The 27,806-nt window shown below is 44.8% G+C and overlaps 2 protein-coding genes across 2 annotated transcripts in view; one reads left to right on the top strand and one right to left on the bottom strand.

Annotated features, from left to right (window-relative positions):
* Positions 1-27,806, bottom strand: part of mrpl11 (mitochondrial ribosomal protein L11) — a 52,493-nt gene that overhangs the window by 3,135 nt on the left and 21,552 nt on the right. Inside the window, exons 2-3 of the mRNA XM_035764344.2 lie at positions 26,369-26,525; positions 3,419-3,514 (exon numbers count right to left, since the gene is read on the bottom strand). Of these exons, the coding sequence (XP_035620237.1) occupies positions 3,419-3,514; positions 26,369-26,491 (219 nt within the window). The 5' untranslated portion in view covers positions 26,492-26,525. The remainder of the gene's footprint in view (positions 1-3,418; positions 3,515-26,368; positions 26,526-27,806) is intronic.
* LOC118382153 (transmembrane protein 121-like) lies at positions 17,734-24,190 on the top strand. The gene is made up of 2 exons (XM_035769015.2): positions 17,734-19,223; positions 22,100-24,190. The coding sequence occupies exon 2, from the start codon at positions 22,102-22,104 to the stop codon at positions 23,155-23,157; it is 1,056 nt and encodes a 351-aa protein (XP_035624908.1). The 5' UTR covers positions 17,734-19,223; positions 22,100-22,101; the 3' UTR covers positions 23,158-24,190.

The raw sequence follows: 27,806 nt of genomic DNA, 5'->3' as shown, positions 1-27,806 counted from the left end.
CGAGCTAAACCAGGTCTGTCTGGGAGATCGTATATATATGGAGAGACACATCCACAACACGAGCTAAACCAGGTCTGTCTGGGAGATCGTATATATATGGAGAGACACATCCACAACACGAGCTAAACCAGGTCTGTCTGGGAGATCGTATATATGGAGAGACACATCCACAACACTAGCTAAACCAGGTCTGTCTGGGAGATCGTATATATGGAGAGACACATCCACAACACTAGCTAAACCAGGTCTGTCTGGGAGATCGTATATATGGAGAGACACATCCACAACACGAGCTAAACCAGGTCTGTCTGGGAGATCGCATTAGAGGGTGAAGCTCATCAATATATATATATATATATATATATATATATATATATATACACACACTGCTCAAAAAAATAAAGGGAACACTAAAATAACACATCCTAGATCTGATTGAATGAAGCATCAACCCATAGAGGTCGGGATTTGGAGTCACACTCAAAATTAAAGTGAAAAACCACACTACAGGCTGATCCAACTTTGATGTATTGTCCTTAAAACAAGTCAAAATGAGGCTCAGTAGTGTGTGTGGCCTCCACGTGCCTGTATGAACTCCCTACAACACCTGGGCATGCTCCTGATGAGGTGGCGGATGGTTTCCTGAGGGATCTCCTCCCAGACCTGGACTAAAGCATCCGCCAACTCCTGGACAGTCTATGGTGTAACGTCACGTTAGTGGATAGAGCGAGACATGATGTCCCAGATGTGCTCAATTGGATTCAGGTCTGGGGAATGGGCGGGCCAGTCCATAGCATCAATGTCTTCCTCTTGCAGGAACTGCTGACACACTCCAGCCACATGAGTTCTAGCATGGTCTTGCATTAGGAGGAACCCAGGGCCAACCGCACCAGCATATGGTCTCACAAGTGGTCTGAGGATCTCATCTCGGTACCTAATGGCAGTCATGCTACCTCTGGCGAGCACATGGAGGGCTGTGCGGCTCCCCAAAGAAATGCCACCCCACACCATGACTGACCCACCGCCAAACCGGTCATGCTGGAGGATGTTGAAGGCAGCAGAACGTTCTCCACGGCGTCTCCAGACTGTCACGTCTGTCACATGCTCAGTGTGAACCTGCTTTCACCTGTGAAGATCACAGGACGCCAGTGGCAAATTTGCCAATGTTGGTGTTCTCTGGCAAATGCCAAACGTCCTGCACGGTGTTGGGCTGTAAGCACAACCCCCACCTGTGGACGCCGGACCCTTATACCACCCTCATAGAGTCTGTTTCTGACCGTTTGAGCAGACACATGCACATTTGTGGCCTGCTGGAGGTCATTTTGCAGGACTCTTGCAGTGCTCCTCCTTGCACAAAGGCGGAGGTAGCGATCCTGCTGCTGGGTTGTTGCCCTCCTACGGCCTCCCCCACGTCTCCTGATGTACTGGCCTGTCTCCTGGTAGCGCCTCCATGCTCTGGACACTACGCTGACAGACACAGCAAACCTTCTTGCCACAGCTCGCATTGATGTGCCATCCTGGATGAGCCGCACTACCTGAGCCACTTGTGTGGGTTGTAGACTCAGTCTCATGCTACCACTAGAGTGAAAGCACCGCCAGCATTCAAAAGTGACCAAAACATCAGCCAGGAAGCATAGGAACTGAGAAGTCGTCTGTGGTCACCACCTGCCGAACCACTCCTTTATTGGGGGTGTCTTGTTAATTGCCTATAATTTCCACCTGTTGTCTATTCCATTTGCACAACAGCATGTGCAATTTATTGTCAATCAGTGTTGCTTCCTAAGTGGACAGTTATATTTCACAGAAGTGTGATTGACTTAGAGTTACATTGTGTTGTTTAAGTGTTCCCTTTATTTTTTGAGCAGTATATATATATATATATATATATATACTAAATTACCAAAAGTATGTGGACACGTGCTTGTAGAACATCTCATTCCAAAATCATGGGCATTAATATGGAGTTGGTCCCCCCTTTGCTGCTATAACAGACTCCACTCTTCTGGAAGGCTTTCCACTAGATGTTAGAACATGGCTGCTGGGACTTAGTTCCATTCAGACACAAGGCCATTAGTGAGGTCAGGACTGATGTTGGGCTATTAGGCCAGGCTCGCAGTCGCTGTTCCAATTTATCCCGAAGGTGTTCGATGGGGTTGAAGTCAGGGCTCTGTGCAGGCCAGTCAAGTTCTTCCACACCGATCTCGACAAACCACTTCTGTATGGACCTCGCTTTGTGCACGGGTTCATTGTCATGCTGAAACAGGAAAGGGCCTTCCCAAAACTGTTGCCACAAAGTTATATGCTCTGCTGTAGCGTTAAGATTTACCTTCACTGGAACTAAGGCCTAGCCTGAATCATGAAAAACAGCCCCAGACCATTATTCCTCTTCCAAACTTTACAGTTGGCACTATGCATTGTGGAGCAGGTAGCGTTCTCCTGGCGACTGCCAAACCCAGATTTGTCGGTCGGACCGCCAGATGGTGAAGCATGATTCATCACTCCAGAGAACACGTTTCCACTGCTCCAATGTCACTTGGCATTGCGCATGGTGATTTTAGGCTTGTGTGCTGCTCGCCATGGAAACCCATTTCATGAAGCTCCCGACAAACAGTTCTTGTGCTGACGTTGCTTCCTGAGGCAGTTTGGAACTTGGTAGTGAGTGTAGCAACCGAGGACAGACGGCCCCGCTCTGTGAGCTTGTGTGGCTACCACGTCGCGGCTGAGCCGTTGTTGCTTCTAGATGTTTTCACAATAACAGCACTTACAGCTGACCGGGGCAGCTCTAGCAGGGCAGAAATTTGACTGACTGACTAGTTGGAAAGGTGGCATCCTATGACGGTGCCACATTGAAAGTCACTGAGCTCTTCAGTAAGGCCATTCTACTGCCAATGTTTGTCTATGGCGATTGCATGGCTGTGTGCTTGATTTTATACACCTGTCAACAACGGGTGTGGCTGAAATAGCCAAATCCATTATTTTGAAGGGGTGTCCACATGCTTATGTATATATAGTGTATTATATGAAGCCAAACAAAGTGCATGAATGATAATTACTCTGTGGAGATTGACATGGGAAGGGAAATTCTACTGTACACAAAAGGACATTTGTGTATTGAGGAGATGCTGGTAGTGACCAGCAGATGGAGCCCATGAGTAGCAAAAATGATTCTATCCTTTTATATGCTCTAAATTCTGTGTGACTTTTACATCCCCCTGGATACTGCTTAATGAATGCAAATGGAAAAGCATTCTTCAGTGTAACAGTATGAATAATGGAGGTTCTTGGGTAATGTATGCAGCCAGTGAAATCAGGCAGGATCTCTGAAAGGGCAAGCTGTAGGGGGCAGGGGTGGGTACACTGAGTAGGTTGCAGGCCATAAGTCTGGTATAAAGAAAAACAACTTTAAAATAAAACACACCTTAACGTGGATCTTGATGGGCAGAGGGATTCCTTCCTTGAGCTCTTTGGTCTTGTCGTTGAAGTCCTTGCAGAACTGGCCGATGGGGATGCCCTTCTGATGGAGACAGCAGGAGAGAGAGAATACAGTGAAGACAGACCGAGACGGGCGAACATTTTTTAAAATGGATGAGGTGTCTGGAGCCGCAAACATCCATCAGAGTGTCACTTACGGTAGATGCAGCGAGCTGCTGGAATACCAATGACTAGCCTGGGTCTGTCAATCAATCACAGGGCTTCTCAGAGCGGGCTGAGTGTATGAGCACGCATGGCTGCCCCGGGGAGTGAGAGCATCTGCAAGTGTGGTTGAGTCATTGTTTCTGTAGTTTTTGTGGGGGTGGTTGTTTTTGTGTTGGTTGTGTACTCAACTGTGTGTGTGTATGTCAGGGTATGACAGAATGCATGTGCTTGGCCGGTGCCTGGGAGACCATGTGATAAATGAGCCTCCTGTTTCCAGTGCCTGCCAGGCAAACAAAGAAAGCGAAATGGATGGGTGACATTAAGTCGACGAGCACCCCCACTCCCTCTCCTAGCCTGCCTCCACACTCTCCTAGCCTGCCTCCACGCTCTCCTAGCCTGCCTCCACGCTCTCCTAGCCTGCCTCCACGCTCTCCTAGCCTAGCTCCACGCTCTCCTAGCCTAGCTCCACGCTCTCCTAGCCTAGCTCCACGCTCTCCTAGCCTAGCTCCACGCTCTCCTAGCCTAGCTCCACGCTCTCCTAGCCTAGCTCCACGCTCTCCTAGCCTAGCTCCACGCTCTCCTAGCCTAGCTCCACGCTCTCCTAGCCTAGCTCCACACTCTCCTAGCCTAGCTCCACACTCTCCTAGCCTAGCTCCACACTCTCCTAGCCTAGCTCCACACTCTCCTAGCCTAGCTCCACACTCTCCTAGCCTAGCTCCACACTCTCCTAGCCTAGCTCCACACTCTCCTAGCCTAGCTCCACACTCTCCTAGCCTAGCTCCACACTCTCCTAGCCTACCTCAAACACAGCACAATAAGCCATTCCTCAGAGTTGCATTGGGAGGCAATGAATATAAAGCAATCTAATTACTGCTGCTGAAATGTAAACTGACCACCCTCCATCCTTATCCTAGGGCAACACACAAGCTCTGATTGAAATGTTCATTTCAGAGTATGCGAGGAACGAGAAAAACAGATTTTTACAGTTGAATGGAGCTTGTGTGCTGCCGTGATGGACCGTGTTGAACACTGCCTGCAGATCTTAAATGTCTCGAATGAAAAGCCATTCATCCCAGCAGACATTCTTCAATGACAGGAGGTGTATGACCTTTATTTGGGACTAAAGGAGCAGAAAAAAACTATTTTTTTAGCTTCACTCCATAAAAAAAAAATTACATTCAAAAACTCCTGTGTGAATTGATCTGTCAATCCATCCAATCAATATTACTGCCTCTATGCATTTTCTCTCAGCCTTTAAAAAAACACATCCTGAATGAAGTCACAACTTTCGCACAGCTGATATTGTTTCAGAGCAGATGAGGCACATTTGAATTATATCTCTCATGAAATGAAACCATAAAGTCCCTGGAGCCTCTCCCTCTGATTTGATTAAGAGGAATCCCATGTCAACCTCATTGCCATCTATTGCCCCCCTATAAAAAACAGAGCTAAACAAACAAATGGGGAGGAAGGAAGGATGGAGAGAAAATGTCTAATTAAATATGGATTACTATAAAAGGTTGGGATGTTGGGGAGCAAGTCGAAGCAAGGCGCTGCCTCACACAGATCCGGGCTCCCCTTTCTTCTGTTCTCCCCCAGCAGATAATGATCCGTCAGAGACTCTACGGCCAAGGAACAATGACATGAAAATCCACACAGACTAGCAGGGAGTAGAGGAGATGGGTCTAATGTGGTTATAAAGTGCTTAAGCAGAGACAGAGGGACATTCACCGAGTCAGACAGACAGATAAGCAGTTCTGCTTAAGCTCGACACAGAGGATGACACGAAAGGGTCACAGACCGGCAGAGATGCTGTCCCATGGTGTTAGCAACATACTAAGGGGAGACAGAGAGAGTGAGAGATACAGAGAGATAGAAAACCTGAGTCTTTGCCTTCACTATGGTGAATCACTAAAACATTACAGAAATACACCATGGAAAAAGAAGGAACAGCACGTCAGAAATCAGCTCAATGTAATTGAAGAATCCATAGACTCTAACCACTTCTGGGAAAATTAGAAAACACAGAACAAACAACAAAAGAGTTATCTATCCAAAACGGAGATGTATGGATAAACCACTTCTCCAATATTTTTGGCCCTATTACAAAGAACAAAAACATATGACTAAATACAAATCTTAGAATCAAGTATAAAATACTACCAGAACCCACTGGATTCTCCAAATACATTGAATGAACTACAGGACAAAATACAAACCCTCCAACCCCAAAAGGCCTGTGGTGTTGATGGTATCCTTAATGAAATGATACAGACAACAAATTCCAATTGGCTATACTTAAACATCATCCTTAGCTCTGGCATCTTCCCCAATATTTGGAACCAAGCACTGATCACCCCAATCCACAAAAGTGGAGATAAATTTGACCCCAATAACTACCGTGGGATATGTGTCAACAGCAACCTCGGGAAAATCCTCTGCATTATCATTAACAGCAGACTGGTACATTTCCTCAGTGAAAACAATGTACTGCGCAAATGTCAAATTGTCTTTTTACCAAATTACTATACGACAGACCACGTATTCACCCTGCACACCCTAATTGACAAACAATCAAATCAAAATAACGGCAAAGTCTTCTCATGCTTTGTTGATTTCAAAAAAGCCTTTGACTCAATTTGGCATGAGGGTCTGCTATACAAATTGATGGAAAGTGGTGTTGGGGAAAAACATAGGACATAAAATCCATGTACATAAACAAGTGTGAGCTTAAAATAGGCACAAAAAAACACTTCTTTCCACAGGTTTGTGGAGTGAGACGGATGCAGCTTAAGCCCCACCCACTTCAACATATATATCAATGAATTGGCGAGGGCACTAGAACAGTCCGCAGCACTCTGCCTCACCCTACTAGAATCTGAAGTCAACTATCAACTGCTTGATCTGGTGCTTCTGTCCCCAACCAAGGAGGGCCTAAAGCAGCACCTTGATCTTCTGCACAGATTCTGCCAGACCTGGGCCCTGACAGTAAATCTCAGCAAGACAAAAAATAATGGTGTCCCAAAAAAGGTCCAGTTGCCAGGACCAAAACAAGTCAGCAAAAAAAATAAACATCCTCTCACTGTCAAATACATTTATTTTCATGTGTAAATATTTGTATGAACATAACAAGATTCAACAACTGAGACATAAACTGAACAAGTTCCACAGACATGTGACTACAGGAATGGTATAATCAAAAGTAAGTCAGTATCTGGTGTGACCACCAGCTGCATTAAGTACTGCAGTGCATCTCCTCCTCATGGACTGCACCAGATTTGCCAGTTCTTGCTGTGAGATGTTACCCTACTCTTCCATCAAGGCACCTGCAAGTTCCCGGACATTTCTGGGGGAATGACCCTAGCCCTCACCCTCCGATCCAACAGGTCCCAGACGTGAGATCTGGGCTTTCGCTGGCCATGGCAGAACACTGACATTCCTGTCTTGCAGGAAATCACACACAGAACGAGCAGTATGGCTGGTGGCATTGCCATGCTGAAGAGTCATGTCAGGATGAGCCTGCAGGAAGGGTACCACATGAGGAGGATGTCTTCCCTGTAACACACAGCGTTGAGATTGCCTGCAATGACAACAAGCTCAGCCCGATGATGCTGTGACACACCACCCCAGACCATGATGGACTCTCCACCACCAAATCGATCCCGCTCCAGAGTACAGGCCTCGGTGTAACGCTCATTTCTTTGACGATACACACAAATTCGTCCATCGCCCCTGGTGAGACAAAACCGTGACTCGTCAGTGAAGAGCACCTTTTGCCAGTCCTGTCTGGTCCAGCGACGGTGGGTTTGTGCCCATAGGCAACATTGTTGCGGTGATGTCTGGTGAGGACCTGCCTTACAACAGGCCTATATGCCCTTAGTCCAGCCTCTCTCAGCCTATTGTGGATAGTCTGAGCACAGATTGAGGGATTGTGCGTTCCTGGTGTAACTCAGGCAGTTGTTACCATCCTGTACCTGTCCCGCAGGTGTGATGTTCGGATGTACCGATCCTGTACAGGTGTTGTTACACGTGGTCTTGCCACTGCAAGGACGATCAAGGTTTGTCCTGTCTTGCTGTAGTGCTGTTTTAGGCGTCTCACAGTACAGACATTGCAATTTATTGCCCTGGCCACATCTGTAGTCCTCATGCCTCCTTGCAGCATGCAAGCAAGGCACGTTCACACAGATGAGCAGGGGCCCTGGGCATCTTTCTTTTGGTGTTTTTCCAGTCGGCAGAAAGGCCTCTTTAGTGTCCTAAGTTTTCATAACTGTGACCTTAATTGCCTACCATCTAAGATGTTAGTGTCTTAACGACCGTTCCACAGGTGCATGTTCATTAATTGTTTACGGTTCATTGAACAAGCATGGGAAACAGTGTTTAAACCCTTTACAATGAAGATCTATTTGGATTTTTACAAATTATCTGTGAAAGACAGGGTCATAAACATTTATTTTTTTTGCTGCGTTTACAAATTCCATCTAGACACCGTTGCCCTAGAGCACACAAAAAAACGACACATACCGTGGCCTAAACATCAGCCCCACAGGTAACTTCCACAAAGCTGTGAACGATCTGAGAGACAAGGCAAGAAGGGCATTCTATGCCATCAAAAGGAACATAAAATTCAACATTCCAATTAGGATCTGGCTAAAAATACTTGAATCAGTTATAGAACTCATATTGTTGTGCCCTTTATTGTCGTGAGGTCTGGGGTTCACTCACCAACCAAGAATTCACAAAATGGGTTAAACACCAAATTGAGACTCTGCATGCAGAATTACGCAAAAATGTCTTGTGTACAATGTAACACACCAAATAATGCATGCAGAGCAGATTTAGGCCGATACCCGCTAATTATCCAAATCCAAAAAAGAAACGTTAAATTCTACAACCACCGAAAAGTAAGCGATTCCCAAATCGTCTCTTAAAAAGCCATCACCTACAGAGATGAACCTAGAGAAGAGTTCCCTAAGCAAGCTGGCTCTGGTGCTCTGTTCACAAACACACCCCACAGAGCCCCAAGGACAGCAGCACAATTACACCCAACCAAATCATGAGAAAACAAAAAGATAAATTACTTGACACAGAGAAGAAAAAAAAAGAAACGAAACACACCGAAAAAAAAAACTAAACAAACTAGAATGCTATTTGGCCCTAAACAGAGAATACGTATTTCCCACCATAAATTGCAAATAAATTAATTAAAAATCCTACAATGTGATTTTTTTTCTCATTTTGTCTGTCATAGTGTAAGGGTACCTATGATGAAAATTACAGGCCTCTCATCTTTTTAAGTGGGAGAACTTGCACAATTGGTGGCTGATTAAATACTTTTTTGCCCCACTGTATGTGTAATTCTGTGTGATTAGTTAGGTATTTAGTAAATAAATAATTAAACCCCATTTTTTATTGCTGATTCAACTTTTTAGCCAGGGTTCGTGCAGATAACCAAGAATTTACAACTTTCAGATGAGACTGAATTAAGATGACGATTAATATTGACTGCTATTGATGTAAAATATTACTAGGTCTTTAAGTGTTTATTTGGAAGATAACAGCTCTATAAATATTATTTTGTGGTGCCCGACTAGTTAATTACATGAACATGATTAGCTCAATCAGGTAATATTAATTACGGATAAATTATTTTATAGAAAAGCATGTCATATCACTTAATCCGGCATAGCCAAAGACACGACAGAAGTTTACATGCACATTTGTCAAATACATTTAAACTCAGGTTCACAACTCCTGACATTTAATCCTAGTAAAAATTCCATCTCAGGTCAGTTAGGATCAGCACTTTATTTTAAGAATGTGAAATGTCAGAATAATAGAGAGAATGGTTTATTTCAGCTTTTATTTCTTTCATCACATTCCCTGTGCGTCAGAAGTTTACATACACTCAATTAGTATTTGGTAACATTCCCTTTAAATTGTTTAACTTTGGGTCAAACATTTCTGGTACCCTTCCACAAGCTTCCCACAATAAGTTGGGTGAATTTTGACCCATTCCTCCTGACAGAGCTGGTGTAACTGAGTCAGGTTTGTAGACCTCCTTGGTCACACACACCTTTTCAGTTCTGCCCACAAATCTTCTATAGGACTGAGGTCAAGGCTTTGTGATGGCTACTCCAATACCATGACTTTGTTGTCCTTAAGTCATTTTGCCACAACTTTGTAAGTATGCTTGGGGTCATTGTCCATTTAGAAGACCCATTTGTGACCAAGCTTCAACTTCCTGACTGATGTCTTGAGATGTTGCTTCAATATATCTACATAATTTTCCTCCCTCATGATGCCATCTATTTTGTGAAGTGCACCAGTCCCTCCTGCAACAAAGCACCCCAACAACATGATGCTGCCACCCCCGTGCTTCACGGTGGGGTTGGTGTTCTTCGGCTTGAAAGCCTCCCCCTTTTTGCCCCAAATATAACAATGGTCATTATGGCCAAAAAGTTATATTTTTGTTTCATCAGACCACAGGACATTTCTCCAAAAAGTATGATCTTTGTCCCCGTGTGCAGTTGCAAACCGTAGTCTCGATTTTTTTAATGGCATTTTTGGAGCAGTGGCTTCTTCCTTGCTGAACGGCCTTTCTGGTTATGTCGATATAGGACTCGTTTTACTGTGGATATTTTACTGCTTTACTTTACTGTTTTACTGCTCCCAAGGATGAACCAGACTTGTGGAGGTCTACAATTCCTTTTCTGAGGTCTTGGCTGATTTCTTTTGATTTTTCCATGATGTCAAGCAGAGGCCCCAAGTTTGAAGGTAGGCCTTGAAATACATCCACAGGTACAACTCAAATTATGTCGAATAGCCTATCAGAAGCTTCTAAAGCCATGACATAATTTTATGGAATTTTCCAAGCTGTTTAAATGCACAGTCAACTTAGTGTATGTAAACTTCTGATCCACTAGAATTGTGATACAGTGAATTACAAGTGAAATAATCTGCCTGTAAACAATTGTTGAAAAAATTACTTATCTCATGTACAAAGTAGATGTCCTAACCGACTTACCAAAACTATAGTTTGTTAACAATAAATGTATGGATAGGTTGAAAACCTAGTTTTAATGACTCCAACCTAAGTGCATGTAAACTTCTGACTTCAACGGTATATATAGAAAGAGAGAGGGTGCATATGCAGAGCAGACCAGAGCATGTGAGCAGAGTTAAGCAGTTGGAAACAACGCTCATGGAGAGGTGCTTGCGCGGCGCTCCATGTGCTTTCCTACGCTCTGCTAAAAACCACTCCACACACACAAAAAAAACGGGACCTCCAAATTCGCTCCAATCAATAAAAATCACAATTTAACCAACACCCATCTATTTTTGTGACTACCTTGACCTACCAATTGGTATTTAAGTATCGAAACCAAACCCTATGGATTTGAATGTAAAGTATTTGAATTAACATGAGAAGGCTACATGTCATATTAAACAGCATGTAAACACTCCATATAGGTCAGGAGCCAGACAGGGAGCCGAGAAGGAATGAAAATGAATTATTTAGGCTGTATTATTTCAAGGCTATAGTCTACAAAGAAATACACGGAATGATTTGGTTTGGCTATTTGTTTCAAGTGTATGTGGCGGTTTTAGCTTGTAAGGCGTCCTGGGTGAACCCCCGTCCTTAGTGTCCCCGCCCGCCCGCACCACAGGGTGCCTCGTGCCAACCCCGGCGACTGTCAGAGTCGCCCGTACACAAATCTGCTACTGAATTTTGTACTAGTCTATTAATACATCTCTGTAAAAATGTGTCATCTCTCCCATGTCTTATTCAATTAGTATTTTTAAAAGCGTAAGGATACTAATTCAGCCATAGTTGTCCTGAAATGTTTATTGCTTGCCAACATTTTACTCCCTCCTCTGCTTAACATAACACACAAACATTAATTATTAATTTCGGTTGCCTATCCTGACAAAGTTTGTTCTCTAGAAAGTATTTGACTCGGATGTGTGCCACAGAGAGTAATTGAGAAAATGAGTGACGGGGGGGGACCTCTGGCAGGGGGAGACTTGTCACAACAGCTGAGCAGTGGAGAACATCCTCTCCACACTTGCAGAGCCACTGGGGATGCTAAACACCCTTTTGGCCACACTTACCAGGCTGGGCAGGGATGTGGAGTTGTTTTAAAATGTTTCTATAGATAGGCCTAAAGGTTTAGGCAAAATAACCCAATCAAAACGGAAAGCTCCTTGAACGTGGGAATATGCCAGGCCTATTGGGCCAAAATCAATTATGGCCTATTGTAACGATAATAGAACAAAAATTAATGAAACATTTAGTTGAAACTAAAAATAAAAGATGTTTAGTTCATAAATACCTTGCTACGATGACACACTTATCTACCCACCTTAATTCCTTTCTTTTAGCATGTGCACGTAGTAAGTACGTGGGATGGGATAAGGGATGTCTTTTCAGACAATGATTCTTTAGTGATTCTTTAGTTGTGGACACTACATCACCCCAGTCCCTCTCTTGCTTCTCATCTTTGTAAGTCACCTTGATTTTGCACCTGTGCTTTTGATCAGTTTCTTTATGAAAATATTTAGCAGTAGCTAAAGCAAGCAGCACACAAGCAGACTACAAATGCATGCTGGCCGGGCGTGCCCTGAGCTCCTAAAGTGAGCGCTTCTGGAGCGGGCAAGAAGGTCGATGCTCCAGCCTATGGGAATCTCAGCTTCAAATTGGACAAGCTCTAACCACTAGGCAGGTAGCCTAGTGTTTAGAGCGTTGGGCCAGTAACCGAAAGGTTGCTTGATCGAATCCCCGAGCTGACATGGTACAAATCTGTTGTTCTGTTCCTAGGCAGTCAGTGTAAATAAGAATTTGTTCTTAAATGACTTGCCTAGTTAAATAAAAATATATATAATACTCTGGAGCAAACAGACTTCTGGAAAGTTAAAGGCAAATTGACTGACCAGACAATGAAATGGCAGACAGTGAAGGTGGGCACAAGGTAAACTATATCAGGTAATAATTTTAATTAATACATTACATGAGGGGCCAGTCAGTGGGGCGTTTGACGATGACAGGGTGAGCTAGTATCCTTCTCGCCCCCGCACTTTCTAATAGCCTAATTGAAGTCATTATTGGGATTGAGCCGTGTTGGTAATTGTAATGAGGCTCTTTAAACTGGCAGTGGAGTCTGGTATGCCATGAAAGCAAGGTTCGCTTGGCTCCCTGACTTCCCATGACATTTATAGCAGAGAGAGGGAGAGCAACTGACGGCCGCGGAAGAGACACTGAGCATTTGCACCCTGGTCAAATAGCCAACCCTGGCCCTGCTCCACTCCATCTGAACATCTAATCATCCCACAGTAAGAGACGAGCAGCCAGCTAAATCCTCTCCTCCTGCACCATGACTGATTAGGCTCCAGAGTGCAGAATGGCAGCAGCCCATCACCCAAGGCAGGCCGACACATTATCTAGTGGAAGGAGTATTTAACTCCCGCACCTTCAAAGAGTTTCTCTGAGATCCTGTCTGTGCATCAGGATTAACTGCTAATCTACGGCGGTATTTCAGCAGACTAACTCCACAGCGACAGCAGTGAGTAATTGCTCCAATTTATTTCCAGATCAGAGGGTTATGATAAACAATTAAGGGAGCAATTAGGCATATGTGATTCAAATCTGATTTGATACCCTATTCTCCACTCTTTCTGTCACACCTCAAGTTAAAATGTGATTGGCCTTTCAGCTTCACTAACTATTTTTAACAAGATATAGCGAGCACCGACATGAGCGAGCCAGGGTGGCTGTGAGTGTATATGGACAGAATGAAAAGAGAGAAAGCAGAGGAAGAGATGGCTGGGAGGTAGGTTTGAGTGTTCGGTGTGAACAGTGTTCATCTGCAATATTTAAACAATGAAAAAGGTTCATTTGACCAAGGTGAAAAGGGGGAGAAGACAGACGTGCCACAGGAGGTACTCATATACAGTGGGGCAAAAAAGTATTTAGTCAGCCACCAATTGTGCAAGTTCTCCCACTTAAAAAGATGAGAGGGCTGTAATTTTCATCATAGGTACACTTCAACTATGACAGACAAAATGAGGGAAAAAATCCAGAAAATCATATTGTAGGAATTTTAATTCATTTATTTGCAAATTATGGTGGAAAATACGTATTTGGTCACCTACAAACAAGCAAAATTTCTGGCTCTCACAGACCCGTAACTTCTTTTTTAAGAGGCTCCTCTGTCCTCCACTCGTTACCTGTATTAATGGCACCTGTTTGAACTTGTTATCAGTATAAAAGACAACTGTCCACAACCTCAAACAGTCACACTCCAAACTCCACTATGGCCAAGACCAAAGAGCTGTAAAAGGACACCAGAAACAAAATTGTAGACCTGCACCAGGCTGGGAAGACTGAATCTGCAATAGGTAAGCAGCTTGGTTTGAAGAAATCAACTGTGGGAGCAATTATTAGGAAATGGAAGACATACAAGACCACTGATAATTTCCCTCGATCTGGGGCTCCACGCAAGATCTCACCCCGTGGGGTAAAAATGATCACAAGAACGGTGAGCAAAAATCCCAGAACCACACGGGGGGGACCTAGTGAATGACCTGCAGAGAGCTGGGACCAAAGTAACAAAGCCTGCCATCAGTAACACACTACGCCGCCAGGGACTCAAATCCTGCAGTGCCAGACGTGTCCCCCTGCTTAAGCCAGTACATGTCCAGGCCCGTCTGGAGTTTGCTAGAGAGCATTTGGATGATCCAGAAGATTGGGAGAATGTCATATGGTCAGATGAAACCAAAATATAACTTTTTGGTAAAAACTCAACTCGTCGTGTTTGGAGGACAGAGAATGCCGAGTTGCATCCAAAGAACACCATACCTACTGTGAAGCATGGGGGTGGAAACATCATGCTTTGGGGCTGTTTTTCTGCAAAGGGACCAGGACGACTGATCCGTGTAAAGGAAAGAATTAATGGGGCCATGTATCGTGAGATTGAGTGAAAACCTCCTTCCATCAGCAAGGGCATTGAAGATGAAACGTGGCTGGGTCTTTTAGCATGACAATGATCCCAAACACACCACCCGGGCAATGAAGGAGTGGCTTCGTAAGAAGCATTTCAAGGTCCTGGAGTGGCCTAGCCAGTCTCCAGATCTCAACCCTGTAGAAAATCTTTGGAGGGAGTTGAAAGTCCATGTTGCCCAGCAACAGCCCCAAAACATCACTGCTCTAGAGGAGATCTGCATGGAGGAATGGGCCCAAATACCAGCAACAGTGTGTGAAAACCTTGTGAAGCCTTACAGCCAACAAAGGGTATATAACAAAGTATTGAGAGACACGTTTGTTATTGACCAAATACTTATTTTCCACCATAATTTGCAAATAAATTCATTATAAATCCTACAATGTGATTTTCTGGATTTTTTTTCTCATTTTGTCTGTCATAGTTGAAGTGTACCTATGATGAAAATTACAGGCCTCTCATCTTTTTAAGTGGGAGAACTTGCACAATTGGTGGCTGACTAAATACTTTTTGCCCCACTGTATACGAGTGTGTCTCTACCCTCATTTGAGCCTGACAAGATGATCAGAGGGAGAGCGAATGTCCTAATACGTCATATTAATGTGTATCTTTCAGAAATACATCGTTGATGGCTAAATGCATTTGAATTCAATCACTTGACAGCATCCCTTTTGCAACAAAAATTTATCCTAAAAAACAAATTCCATTACGTGTTTGCCAATGGTAGAAGTGTCAAGAAAGTGACTTTTTAGACCTGAACGGCAAAACATTTAGATTGAGCACCTCTATGTTGACCCATTTTGCAGATCTCACTCTACTACGAGACATCCATGTTTTCATTATTGGAAATGATAAACGTTTGAGTTTGATATTACTTAAAAGCGTTGTAAAATTTAAACAAATAAAAATAAATGAATGTCCATTTTTATATTCACATGTTGTAGCTTAGACCATTTCACATCAGGTGTTAATGTTGTGCCTGCCCTCGGTTGAGACACGTTCTTGAATACAGGATGGGTGTCATTTCAATCATAGAAACAGAATTTTTAGAATGGCCCAATCCCTTCAGTCAGACCACTGCAATTTAGCTGGTGCACCATTGAAATTTAAAATGTCTACTTTAATTACTAACAAATATTTCCATTCAAGTCAACATTCTCTGATGTGTTGACCATCAACCATCTTTGTGATACAACTTTAAAGTTACATTTGAATTATATTACATCCATCAAACAACCCTGTTTGTAAGCTTTTAAATGACAAACTCAACTTGTTTATCTTTTTCCAGTGATGAAGACACGGATGTCTCATGGTATGCAAAATAGGACAACAAAAGCATATCAGCACAGGTCCTCTGAGTCACAGCTAACTCTTGACACAATACCGTACTGAAATAGAAATGGCTACTTCAAGCACATATTCCAAATGACAAAGGAAGAGGACAACGGACAGTGCTGGCCAAACTCCCAAAGAGCTCATCTCCATAACAAGTGAAATGGGTGAGCATCATCCAGCAACACCGCTCTCCTCGAAGGATGTATATATTGGCCTGGTCTTGGACAGTTTATACACTACAGAGAACCTTCTGAATCAGATGAGCAGCAGGGCAGGACAAAAAAAAAAAAGAAGGTGATTACATCATAACAAAGAAAACATGGTATTTCTCAACTCCATTATGTTTTCCTCACACGCGAGGCAGTGGTGCGCCTCATGATTAATCATGTGTAGCGGCAGCAGCAGGCTGAATGGTCTACTGGAGGCATCAACAAGACGCATCAGGAACTCTGGAGGAGCGAGTGGGAGAGCCAGGAACTGTATTACAGGGCTATTGACTTGAGTGTTTCACTGGAGTGAAGTGGCAGTATGCTGCTACTACTAGTAGTAGTACAGTAGCAGCACAGTAGAAGGAGTTTAAATATTGGTTTCCATTGAACATGCCATACAAATAAAGACATTTTTATTAATCATATTTAGAATGCCTTGGTACTCATTTCTTTTTGGCAACATGTAAAGTGCTGGTCCCATGTTTCATGATCTGAAATAAAAGATTCCAAAAATATTTCTGTACACAAAATGCTTCTCTCTCAATGTGCACAAATTTGTTTACATTTCTTTACATTGAGCATTTCTCCTTTGCCAAGATAATCCACCCAGCCGACAGGTGTGGCATATCAAGAAGCTGATATAACAGCATGATCATTACACAGGTGCACCTTGTCCTGGGGACAATATATGGCCACTTATACGCAGTTTTGTCACAACACAATGCCACAGATGGCAAGTTTTGCAGGAGTGTTCAATTGGCATGCTGACTGCAGGAATGTCCACCAGATCTAGTGCCAGAGAATTGAATGTCAATTTCTCTATCATAAGTCACCTCCAACATAATTATAGAGATTTTAGCATTATGTCCAACTGGCCTCACAACCGCAGACCACATGTAACCAGGCCAGCCCAGGACCCCCACATTCGGCTTATTCACCTGCGGGATCGTCAGAGACCAGCCACCTGCACAGCGGATGAAACTGAGGAGTATTTCTGTCTGTAATAAAGCCCTTTTGTGGGGAAAAACTCATTCTGATTGGCTGGGCATGGCTTCCAAGTGGGTGGGCCTATGCCCTCCCAGGCCCACTCATGGCTGCGCCCCTGCCCAGTCATGTGAAGTCCATAGATTAGGGCATAATGAATTTATTTCAAATAACCGATTTAGAAAGCACTCCAATTGCCACATTAAACTAAATTATGCAGTAGTTAGAGGAGTGGCAGAAAGGAAACATGAAAGCAGAGAGAGAGACACAGCATTCTATTCTGGCCCGGTGGTGGTTGGCCTCTGCCACTGGTGGACATCAGCTTGGTACCAATCAGTCCTTAGGAATCTTGGACGGTCTCTTAACCCACATCCTTCCCCACTCATGTCTAGGGAAAGTGATGACTGCGCAGTGCTGTGGACAGGCTGCCTTCCCTCTCCCTCCCTCTGTCTGTCTGTCTGTCTGTCTGTCCCCACCTCCCACCCTGCTCAGCCTCTCCACGCTGAAAGAGCCAATGCCGGGTGACCTTCAACCACACCCACAGGGAACCAAAGGGGAAGAGTGAGGGAGGAACGATAGAGAGGAGAGGTAGAGTGAATGGAACCGGAGGGCATAAGGAGAGAGAACGGGAGAGTAGAAGGATAGAGGAAAAACCTCAAATTGAACCCAGGGAATGGAAATCTCTGTGGAAGCCAGTGGAGCGCATAGCTGATTGTGACAAGAAATATATGACTCTCCTTCCCCTTTCTCACTGGTCTGACTAAAGCTCTCACTTGGAGATGACCCGCATACACGGAGAAGAGAGAGAATAAGAGGGAGGGGGGACAAATGAGTCTTTGAATTTAGATGTGACCCTGAGAAGGTGGAGATTGATTTGCCTATGCACTTAACGGAACACAATGACAAGGTGACGCAAACGTACTCTCCTTGACCATCAAAACAATCTCTCCAACACTAAAACCCTTCCATTCGGGAACCCTTAGGCTATACTGCAGCCGACTGGGACCCGTTTCAAATTTACAGTACAACAAAAAGACAGGATGGTTTTGAAGTGTGTCCACAGGCATCTCTTGCTCTACTTGCTTCCATATATCTGAGTGACATTTCAGTAAGGGTTCATTGTGTATATCTGATATTTTACTGGCAAGGCAATCAAAGCCATAATCTACTTCCATGTAATACAAAGCCATTAAGCTAGTTATAATTTCAGCAAAGTGGCATCATGATCATTACCATAACCGATGGACATAACCGTGGGCTCCTAAATATTCATGCATTCCAGTCTGGATCTTAAAGTTATACAGCTGAGCTGATGCTAAAAAGGAGGAGGTGGCAGAGGAGAGCTGAGCAGGGAGAACGAGCGAGGAAGAGAGGGAGAGCTGAGCAGGGAGAACGATCGAGGAAGAGAGGGAGAGCTGAGAGCACGTAACCTGCCTACAAATGAACACCACTATCAAAGTCTAGTGGCTTGGTGAGTTTATTCATGGCTCTTGTATCCTCAAGGTTTCCTTTACAGCCAATACTTATGTGGATTTTTTTTTGTTGGGGGGGGTTGTCTATTCCTGATAATGATTCCGCGTCAAGCAGTATTCCACTTCTGAGCGACTTCGACAGCTCAGAGCACGGCCAATAAGCCCGCACAGCTCCTTCGTGACTCACTGGATCTTCGGCTGCCAGACCCGAGGTGTCAAATTCAGGACGGACATACTGAGAGATGGAGAATTCTGCAGCCGCGGTGACCGTGGAATAATTCAGCAAAATGACAAGCTTATTTGACCGACTCAGAAGAAAGAAAAGAGTCTTGACTGCTTAAATGTGAACTTAATTTGGACAAACTCAAAGATCGACAGAGGGCAATTACTTTTCCTGTTTAACAGGATAAGACCATCATAGCAGAGGGAGCCTTTTCAAATATTTTTGGACATATAACAAACAAAGCAATCGATGTAAGGAGTCAGTTTGGACCTTCATGTTCATTCAGGGACCATTGAACTTCTACTAATAGACGAAGTGGATCTCAATCAAGCCAGGTGGAGAGGCAAAGCAAGAACGCATGCTTTGGGTAACTATCCCCCACTTTCAAAGAGTTGAATTATGTATGCATCTACTAATAAAAAAGGTCATTATGTAACAGGTGGTGCATGACATTTTTGCATAAGACTAGATTATTAGGTTAAATTTTGGGGGCTGCATCAACATAATGGAAGACAAAATCCCCCATAGAGAGGGGATTAAAAAAACAGATCTGTTGAAATTATAATGGAAAATAAATATTACATTTGGAGGACATGCACCAACACATATTCACCCCCTACACGTGTAAAATCCTATAATAGCTGTTCCCACAGGTTTACAAACGCTTCTTGAGACATCAGATGTTACTGCTCAAGGGCAACTCAGTCACCACGATTAGACGGGATTTTCCATTAGACTTATACAGATTTCACCCCCATTCATTCATCCAGTTTAATTGCACACACCTAATCACCTCTTTCTCTCCAAAAAGCAGTCCTCTCAGTCTCACTCACACATCCCTTGCTGGTACAAGCAAGCAGTTGATTTAGTTTGTAGTAAGAAAAACATTCCAGGTAGAATGTTTTTATAGATGAATTACAGGTCTAGAGCAATTCATTTTCCTTTTACCTTCAGCCCAGCACACCTGGTAGACCTCCGATATAAAGAGAAAAACACAAGTGACAAACAAGGAGGCGAGCCTGATTTCAAAATGATACGTGTGTGTGTGTGTGTGTGTGTGTGTGTGTGTGTGTGTGTGTGTGTGTGGGAGGGAGGGAGGCAATTCGAAAGCCATAACAGATTACCCTGGGTAATTGGTGAAAACACTCCTTTCTCCACCACACAATACACATAACAAAGTAGCCTTTATTTTTGCCATGTTACACACCTTGGTCTGAGAAATCCCAAGCAAATCATTTACCTGTCCACCTTCCCAGGCCCTTTCCTTACCGTTGCAGTGGAAAAGCCTGAATCAGCTACAGTATCCATTTCTAATCATAGTGATGATGAATTTGGTCATTATTGATGGGCAGAGTGGACACACACACAGCCGTCATCCGGCACGCTCACTCAGAACAGAATCAATTGGGTGTGTTGTCAAGTCGTAACACAAACACGGGCTGACAGAGGAACGCCAGGGTTCCAGGGTACAATACTAGACGCATATGGAATCGCCGAGAGGCGTGGTGGGAATGAGAAAGGCAAAAAAAACACACCATCAGGGGTGGCAGATTACCTTTCTCCTGCCTCTGACGGCAGTTGGGGGGGGTTGTTCAGCTAAAGCACCATTTTCAACTCCAATATTCTCGAAGTCAGCAAATTGATACACTTCCAGCGATGGTAAATCAGGTTATGGGTTGCAGAGAAACAAAAAAAAAAACATTGTCTGATAATCATATATGAGTGATTCTGACATCTGGGCTCCTCCTCTTCTTCACCATGCCCCTCGGAGGATCAGTCAGTCTAGGTTGTTTCCTCAGTCATCCATCATTTTTCACTTATCTGTTCCACAAGAAGTAGTAATGCATTTCATTTCTTCGGATCTCAGAATTCGCGTAAGAAACCATGTATTTTTTCCCCACCAAATTCTGTCTGCCGCTTGGTCTTCCTCACTTTTACCTTCCATCCTGCGCTCATCTCCCCTCCTTGCCAGGCTGAGTTAATTTATGAACTGTTATGTTGTAGTAATACTTTATTAGGAATGTGGACAGCCAAGAGCATCAATCTCTTACTTTCAATTCCCTCTCTCCCACAAGTCTCTCCTGCAGACACTGACAGTCTCTCTCGCGCCATTGGATGACAGGGCTCAGATGAGTGCTGCATTGAAAAGATTGATGCCTGTCGTCAATCAGAAGCACACGTTATTATAAGGCAGATCTGTTCATCTGTTCCTCGCTGGCCACAGAGCCCGCAATCGTTTCGCTCGATCAGACTCAAGTGTTGCCATTATGGCATATCTGGAGATGGTAATGATTTCATATTAAAATGCCATCGATCCCGTGGAGTGGTTGACACCCTTGGTGGTGCTGTAGGCAGATGGCTAACACTTCTCCTCAGCGCTCCTGGCTGGGTCTGCTCTGAGAACCATACGCTACGGTCTCTTAGCCTCAATACGTCAAGGAGAGGCATTTCACCGTACAAAAATCTGTGATAATTTCTCACTCCCAAATCAATACTGGGGTTTTATACAGTCCACTTAAAATATGGCTTCGCACAAAATAATGTACACATTGGAATTCCATAAATGGGCAAATGAGCCCATTAGAATGGCCTGCACGCAGGGACACACGCACGGTGACAAACACGTGTTCATGAACACACAAGCAAGCAATTACCGTCAAAAAACATCCCCAGAACAAATCGTACAGAGAAGCATTATTAATATTCCTCCCAAATGAGAAGGCAATTTTCCGCTGACTTTAAGATTGCAGCACGCAGCAACAATGAGGCCGACTAAACAGCAAGGAAAACAAGTAGACAAGCTGCCTGCCTGGCTGCACTTCAACACAATTCATTATTAATGAATAAGGTAAGGGCACACAAGCAAAACGCCACAGCAGAAAACCTAGGTAATTTTGAGGTGCCGAGCAGGGTTAAAACTTACATAGCTGAAGAGCCACATTGAACTTATCTACAGAGGAGTGAGAAAATGTACACAGTTCCTCAGCATGCATGGTCAGGGAAGAACAGCCTCTGACTGAAAGATGGAAAAGCTCACCGCTGAATTGGCATTAAAATTATATTTATCCATAGCAACAAGCAAAGTATGACTGGCATCACTGTTAGGTAGACAAGCATCTTGAAGAAAGATGGTCTATCATGCAAGTGAAATTCTCATTGGTGAATGAGGACATAGTCTAAAGCCATTCTTCTGAATATAGTACATTTTGTCTTGACTTGTCATCTTTCTGTGTCCTCTCCCAGGCATGGTGCCTACGCCCCAGGTGTGCGTATCAACCCTGGTCACAGTGAGCACAATGGCAGTGGTCGACCTCTACCTGCTGGAGCAGAGCATGCTGGGAGCCCGCGGCAAGGCAGGGCCCAGCGTGTGGCCCTGCGCCGCCGTGCTGCTAGGTGACCTGGGCTTCCTGCTGGCGCTGCGGTTCGTGTCGGCGGGCGTGGTGTCAGAGGCGCTCTCCCCACGCCGCGGCTTCGCCAACGCCCTCTGGTTCCTCTTCCTGTCCCTGCTCCAGCTCAAACTCTTCTTCGTCTGCCAGAACTACCGGACGGAACATCGGCCACCTGACCCCTTGGCCAGGAAGACACTCACCCTGCTGCTGTCTATCTGCCTTCCCTCCCTGTTCCTCATCCTGACTGGGGCTGACAACATGACGCCAATGCGAAGGAAGCAGGAGGTGCGAGGGAGGCTGCTCTGGGTGGTGGTGGACCTGCTGGACGTTCTGGACCTGCAGGCCGGGCTGTGGGAAGCCCACGCAGGGGCCACTGACCTGAGGGTGCCCCTGTGGGCCGAAGGCCTGGTGTTCTTCTACTGCTACGCCCTGCTGCTGCTGCTGCCCTGTGTGGCCCTCACAGAGCTGGGGGCCGCCGCCATGCCGGCACAGAGGGGGGCACGTAAGGAGCCCCTGTACCCCTGGCTCAGCCTGGTCACCATCAACGTGTTCACACTGGCCCTCAGGGGAACGGGCATGCTGTGGTACCGGGACCCCCGGGTCTCGACAGTGTTCCTGGGGAAGAACCTGCTGGCCCTGGCTGTGAAGCTGAGCTCAGCCTGGGAGAGGCACAAGCAGGGTGGGGACAGAGGGATGGGGGCTGGGGACGGAGCAGAGGCAGGGGGGGAATCCACCCTGGCAACACAAAGCTCAGAGCAGACGGAGGACCAAGCCACAGGCAAAACCACCCCTGGGCCACCCTCCCGCTACCACATACCGTCCCACTCCCACAGCCACGGTTACTCCCTGTCCCACGTCAGTCTGGATCCCACAGAGACCTCCATGGGCCCCTCCATCGCCCATGAACTCTAGAAACTGGTCAGAGAGAAAGACAGCTCGGCATCAGCCGTCAAGCTCATCAGAGCTCCCAGGTCAGGGAAGCATTTAGCACTGAAGAGAAGACGGTTGGCCTCACACTGAGACCACAGGCAAACAACCCAGGCAATCACAGCAGTAACTCATCCAATTAGCTCACTTTGGTTAAAGGGATGATTTATCCATCCCCTGGGTCCCAGACGCTTGTAGTATTTGAGAGAGGGCTGGGGCGGCGTGAGAAATGTAAATCGAAGAACTGCATTGTTTTCCAAGGAGCTACAATTAGTACTGGTTCCACACAGACATCGGTGTCATATGGGACATAATCCCGTGGTGTTTGTCAGTGTGTTTCCTGTGAAAGCTCTTCCACCGCTGTTGTCAGCGACACCTCCAGGACAGCTTACAAACTGAAATAAAGTTTTTCATTCTCCCAGGCTCCGACACTTTATTGGCCATGTGTAGGAGGGTATTGGCAGCCTGTCACCACAAATGGAGAAAACAGGATCATAGGTCGATCAATCACAGCTAGGGGACATACTAGCTGTCCAACTCTCTGCACATCTGAGGCAGGCAGTGCAGCAGCGTAATGTGCTATGAGGACAGAGTGACAGAGAGGAAAAGCTATCATATAATCACAACTTAACCAGTAGCACCAGCCCTGGTAGGCATGTAGTGATCCTTCATCCAGCCATTTGTCTGCTGGTCTGACTTGAATGTTTCAACAGGGGAGCCTGCAGATGGGCTATAGGGTGTGTGTGAGAGGAAGTGCTGTTCTGAGGATAGGCAAGGGTCTATTCAAATCTCCATCAGCGGTTCCTAATGCACTCTGCACCCAGTCTGCCTCCGCTCTAACCATTAATGCTATTATTAATTGAAATTGGGGCCCATTTGTCTAAATGCTAATAGCTTAGATAGCTTTATACTTGGTTTACAGGGCATATTTACAGAATGCGCTAACACACCAGGGTTGGGCTCAATTCAGAATTGAAAATGCCTCAAATTCCAATTAAATTCTTGAATTAGAGTTAAAGTAGTTAGCAGGATACAGAATTGCAATTTGAATGAAAGAAAATAGAATCGAACATTCTCAAAGTGAATCAATAAGGAAAACAAAACATGTATGCTAATATTCTAAAGGCATTTTCATTAATCCCTTAAATGTTGTTCAATATGGGGGGGGTGAGTGACATTTCCCAGAATGCATTAGTTTAACCTTCAAGTTCACCCGAGGCCTTCAAAAAAAGAAGCCAAACAAATTAAATTGGTTGGTGGAAACATAAATTGGCTATTCTAAGCACTAAAGTAAAACAAAAAGTACAAAAACTGTACATGAACATTGTTTACAGAGAAAAGTGATATTCTTTACTATCTGAAAGTGTGACCCGTCAGATTCAATTAAACTCATGTTCTATGACTGAGATTCATTTCTTTGAATTGCACTGAATTTAATTTTACTTCATGTCACTCAAAACTAAAATGTTGCATCCTGCGGGGTCGCCAATTCTAATTAGAATTTCAACGGGAGTTGAATGGGAGTGTTACGAAACCGATTAGACAGCCAACTGTGAACACTGTGCTCGATAAGTCTAGGGGGTTCTGGGCTTGCCTAACGGTTCAGTAATCTGACTCGACGTGTCCATTAATGTGACAAACAACCGTATGTGACCAGGTATTGAATGCATTTACCCAGGAGACACCAGCTCGTCTCTCTTGACCTCTTGGTCAGCCAGTCCAAGCAGATTATTATTTGTTCAGATGATGGATCAAACTGTTATAAAAAGGAATAAATACCAAAGGCATGCCCAAACTAAAAGACAAAAAAAAAAACAATAGGCCTAGTGGCCACCAAAGAAAACCATCAACCTCACAGATTTCCCAGCTGGGACATTGACAGTCAATCACCTTAATTGGCAGCACCTAACGAGCTCATCAAGGCTTCCTAGCAAAGCACAGCCCTTGACCCGGTTGGTTGCTGCTGCCCCCTGGGGATGAGGTGTGGAAGTGTAGGATGTTGTTTTTGTAGTATGTTGCGTCTCCTAAAACCTATACTACCTAACCCATTCCATATCAGAAGTCAATTCCAAAATTCTGAATTGAGCCCAACCCTGACACACACACGCAGTAAGGTCATTCCTCCAGGGAGTTTCTCTGTAGTTCTGAGAGAATCGGCAGGGATGTGAACTAGAGTAGGCTGGGAGTCTGCTTCTCCGTCTCGCGCTCTTTCATCTCTCACTCACTCTCCATTTCAAACACTACACATTGTGGATGCCCTCCCCGTTGGGCAACTTGTCTCATATTTCAAATATAACGGCAGGAACTACATCAGCCGCCGCTTCAGCAAATGACTACTTCCTTGGATTTGTTACACCTGTTAAGCCCCATGTACAACCCTCAGCATTTTCCTGAGGTTCCGAAGATATAGTGGCGCCGCTCTTCTTTCCTCCTCCTCTCCCTCTTTACTCGCCTCCATTGGGGTGTGCTAATTTCACTCTGGACTGTAATTACTTCTCCCCCACCAAAGCCGTCAGGTTCTCCCTTTTGTCTCCCGTTCGCCCTTTTATTGCTCTCGTTTGTTTAAATATGTCCTGCGGCCGACAGGCAACCTACCTCTTTGTGCTCCCTCTGTCAGGGGTGGTTAGACAGAGGAGAGGAAGGGAAAAAAACAAGGAGAGAGGGAAGATTAGGGCCAAAAGGCCGGTGCCTAAAGCAGATCGGCTGCCGACTGGCATTTATTTACAATTTAGCCTACCACATACACACTCAGAGCTTGATGGAGCAAGGCAGCAAGGAAAAACACACACTCGCACGGTGCGCCGCAACAATGGCATACCAAACCACTCTAAAAAGAGGGTCCCTTCAGACATGCAGCTGGGCTTTGCCTGGACGCAACCCGTCTCACCTCATTACCACGCTCTTCATCTTTTCCTGGGCTCTTCAACCCACTGTGTGTGAGAGGGATACACTTAACAGAAGGGAATCTAAATCATTCAACATGGTTCAGCTCTCAAAAGGCACCAACACCACTTATTTTTGTCTGGAACTTACAAGTATATTTTAAGCGCAACTGCCAACCGATGACGCACAAGAGCCTGACACTCGAAGACATTCAAGAGGAGACGTGTAAAGAACTTGACACTATGTTTCTCTTTTTGTTTTGAAGAAAATAAAATAGCAGAGACAGGAAGGGAAGTCTAAACAGGGAGTTTACCTGTCCCAGGACAGGACCCAGAGGTGGCCCGGGGGCAGCCTGCCCTGACCTCACGATGGCCCGGATCACACCCCCCATGTCCACCTTCTTCACGGCCTTAGCGGCCTTGGAGATCTTGGACATCGTGGTCTGTCTCGATCGCTCTCTATCCGCCCGTCTGTAAGGAGAAACAGAGACTACAGTGTTAGCCTTTTCTGCTCAGGTTTCTATCAACTTCACCCACCAAAGACACTTTTAAACAACTCATTTACAAACATGCTGGGTTCATTAAAATATCCCACACAGTCCAAATCGATAGGATATACCCCTGGGCTAAACCCTGGTTTTCTATTTCGTAGCAGTCGAGTAATTAAACAAATCTTTGCATTCGATCTCCCTGCGAGAGTCACCTGGTCTCCTGAAGGGCGTTTGTGATGTGGATCAGTAAGTGTCTGAATGAAAATATAGGCCTTGGGATGAGTACTTTCTCCACTGCAACTAATCTGATACCACTACCAGAGCAGTGTAGAGTATAGAACCACAGTAGCCTGTATGACTTATAGCCACCATGTCTTTCTATACTGATTTTTGCAAAGCCCCCACCAGCAGAGGTCAGGGGTCATTTGGAACCCAGCCAAGACACGGTCAGGCGGATAAGTGACAGAATTAATAAAAAGGAGTTGGAGGCATCATCACTCCACAGTGAGGGGGTCTTTTTCATTCCACCTTCAAATGCATTTACCAAATTACCAGTCGTTAGTGGAGTGAGGAGAGTGGGCTGAACTCTTGGCTCTGCTCCACAGAAGGAGGCAGAACACATAAATAGCAAGCCTGTAGACTGTAATCCCCACTTGGAAAATACCACAGCTGTAAAAACCCAGAGATCAATGGGTGTAGACAAGAGACAAGTAGGGAATTTTAAGGTTTAGCCAGGTGATATTGGGTGAGACCCGCATTCAATAGAAGTTACAGCTTCAAAGGAGTGGAGAGGAGACCCTAAAAACAATTCAGTTTGGGCAACAGAGGGTAACCAATTAGATTAAGAAGAGATGAAGAGCAGAAACAATCGAAAAGATACAGCTGAGCGCTTTGGTGTTTCAAAGTAGCAGAAACTTTTCCAATAAGAAGTTGTGGTTGTATGTATTGCAGCTGCAGTTGTTAAAGTGAAAAGTAATTGTGGGGCTTTGTAAATAATGTTAAATTGCATTAAGCTGGTTGGCTAACTTTGGGGCAACAAATACCCTTTTAAGTTTTAAGAATGAAACTCTACCGCTTGCCTATAAAATGTCACTCACGTCCGCCACTACATTTCAGCAGTCAATTTTGTGCTACTTATTTTTGCTACTAACTTGCAACTCCACTGTTAAAGAATCATGTAGCAGTTTAAATCGATTTGTGAACAAGTCAGAAATCGAGAGGAGTCCAGCATGCATCAACGAGCAAGGTAATCTCCCCAATT

Source organism: Oncorhynchus keta, chromosome 4 (genome assembly GCF_023373465.1).
Source record: "Oncorhynchus keta strain PuntledgeMale-10-30-2019 chromosome 4, Oket_V2, whole genome shotgun sequence".
NCBI classification, from domain to species: Eukaryota; Metazoa; Chordata; class Actinopteri; order Salmoniformes; family Salmonidae; genus Oncorhynchus; species Oncorhynchus keta.
The sequence above is the reverse complement of the archived record's forward strand: the minus strand, read 5'-3'. Positions and strand labels throughout refer to the sequence as shown.

Excerpts from the sequence above, each read along its gene's own strand:
- LOC118382153 (XM_035769015.2), top strand. The coding sequence starts at position 22,102 with ATGGTGCCTACGCCCCAGGTGTGCGTATCAACCCTGGTCACAGTGAGC.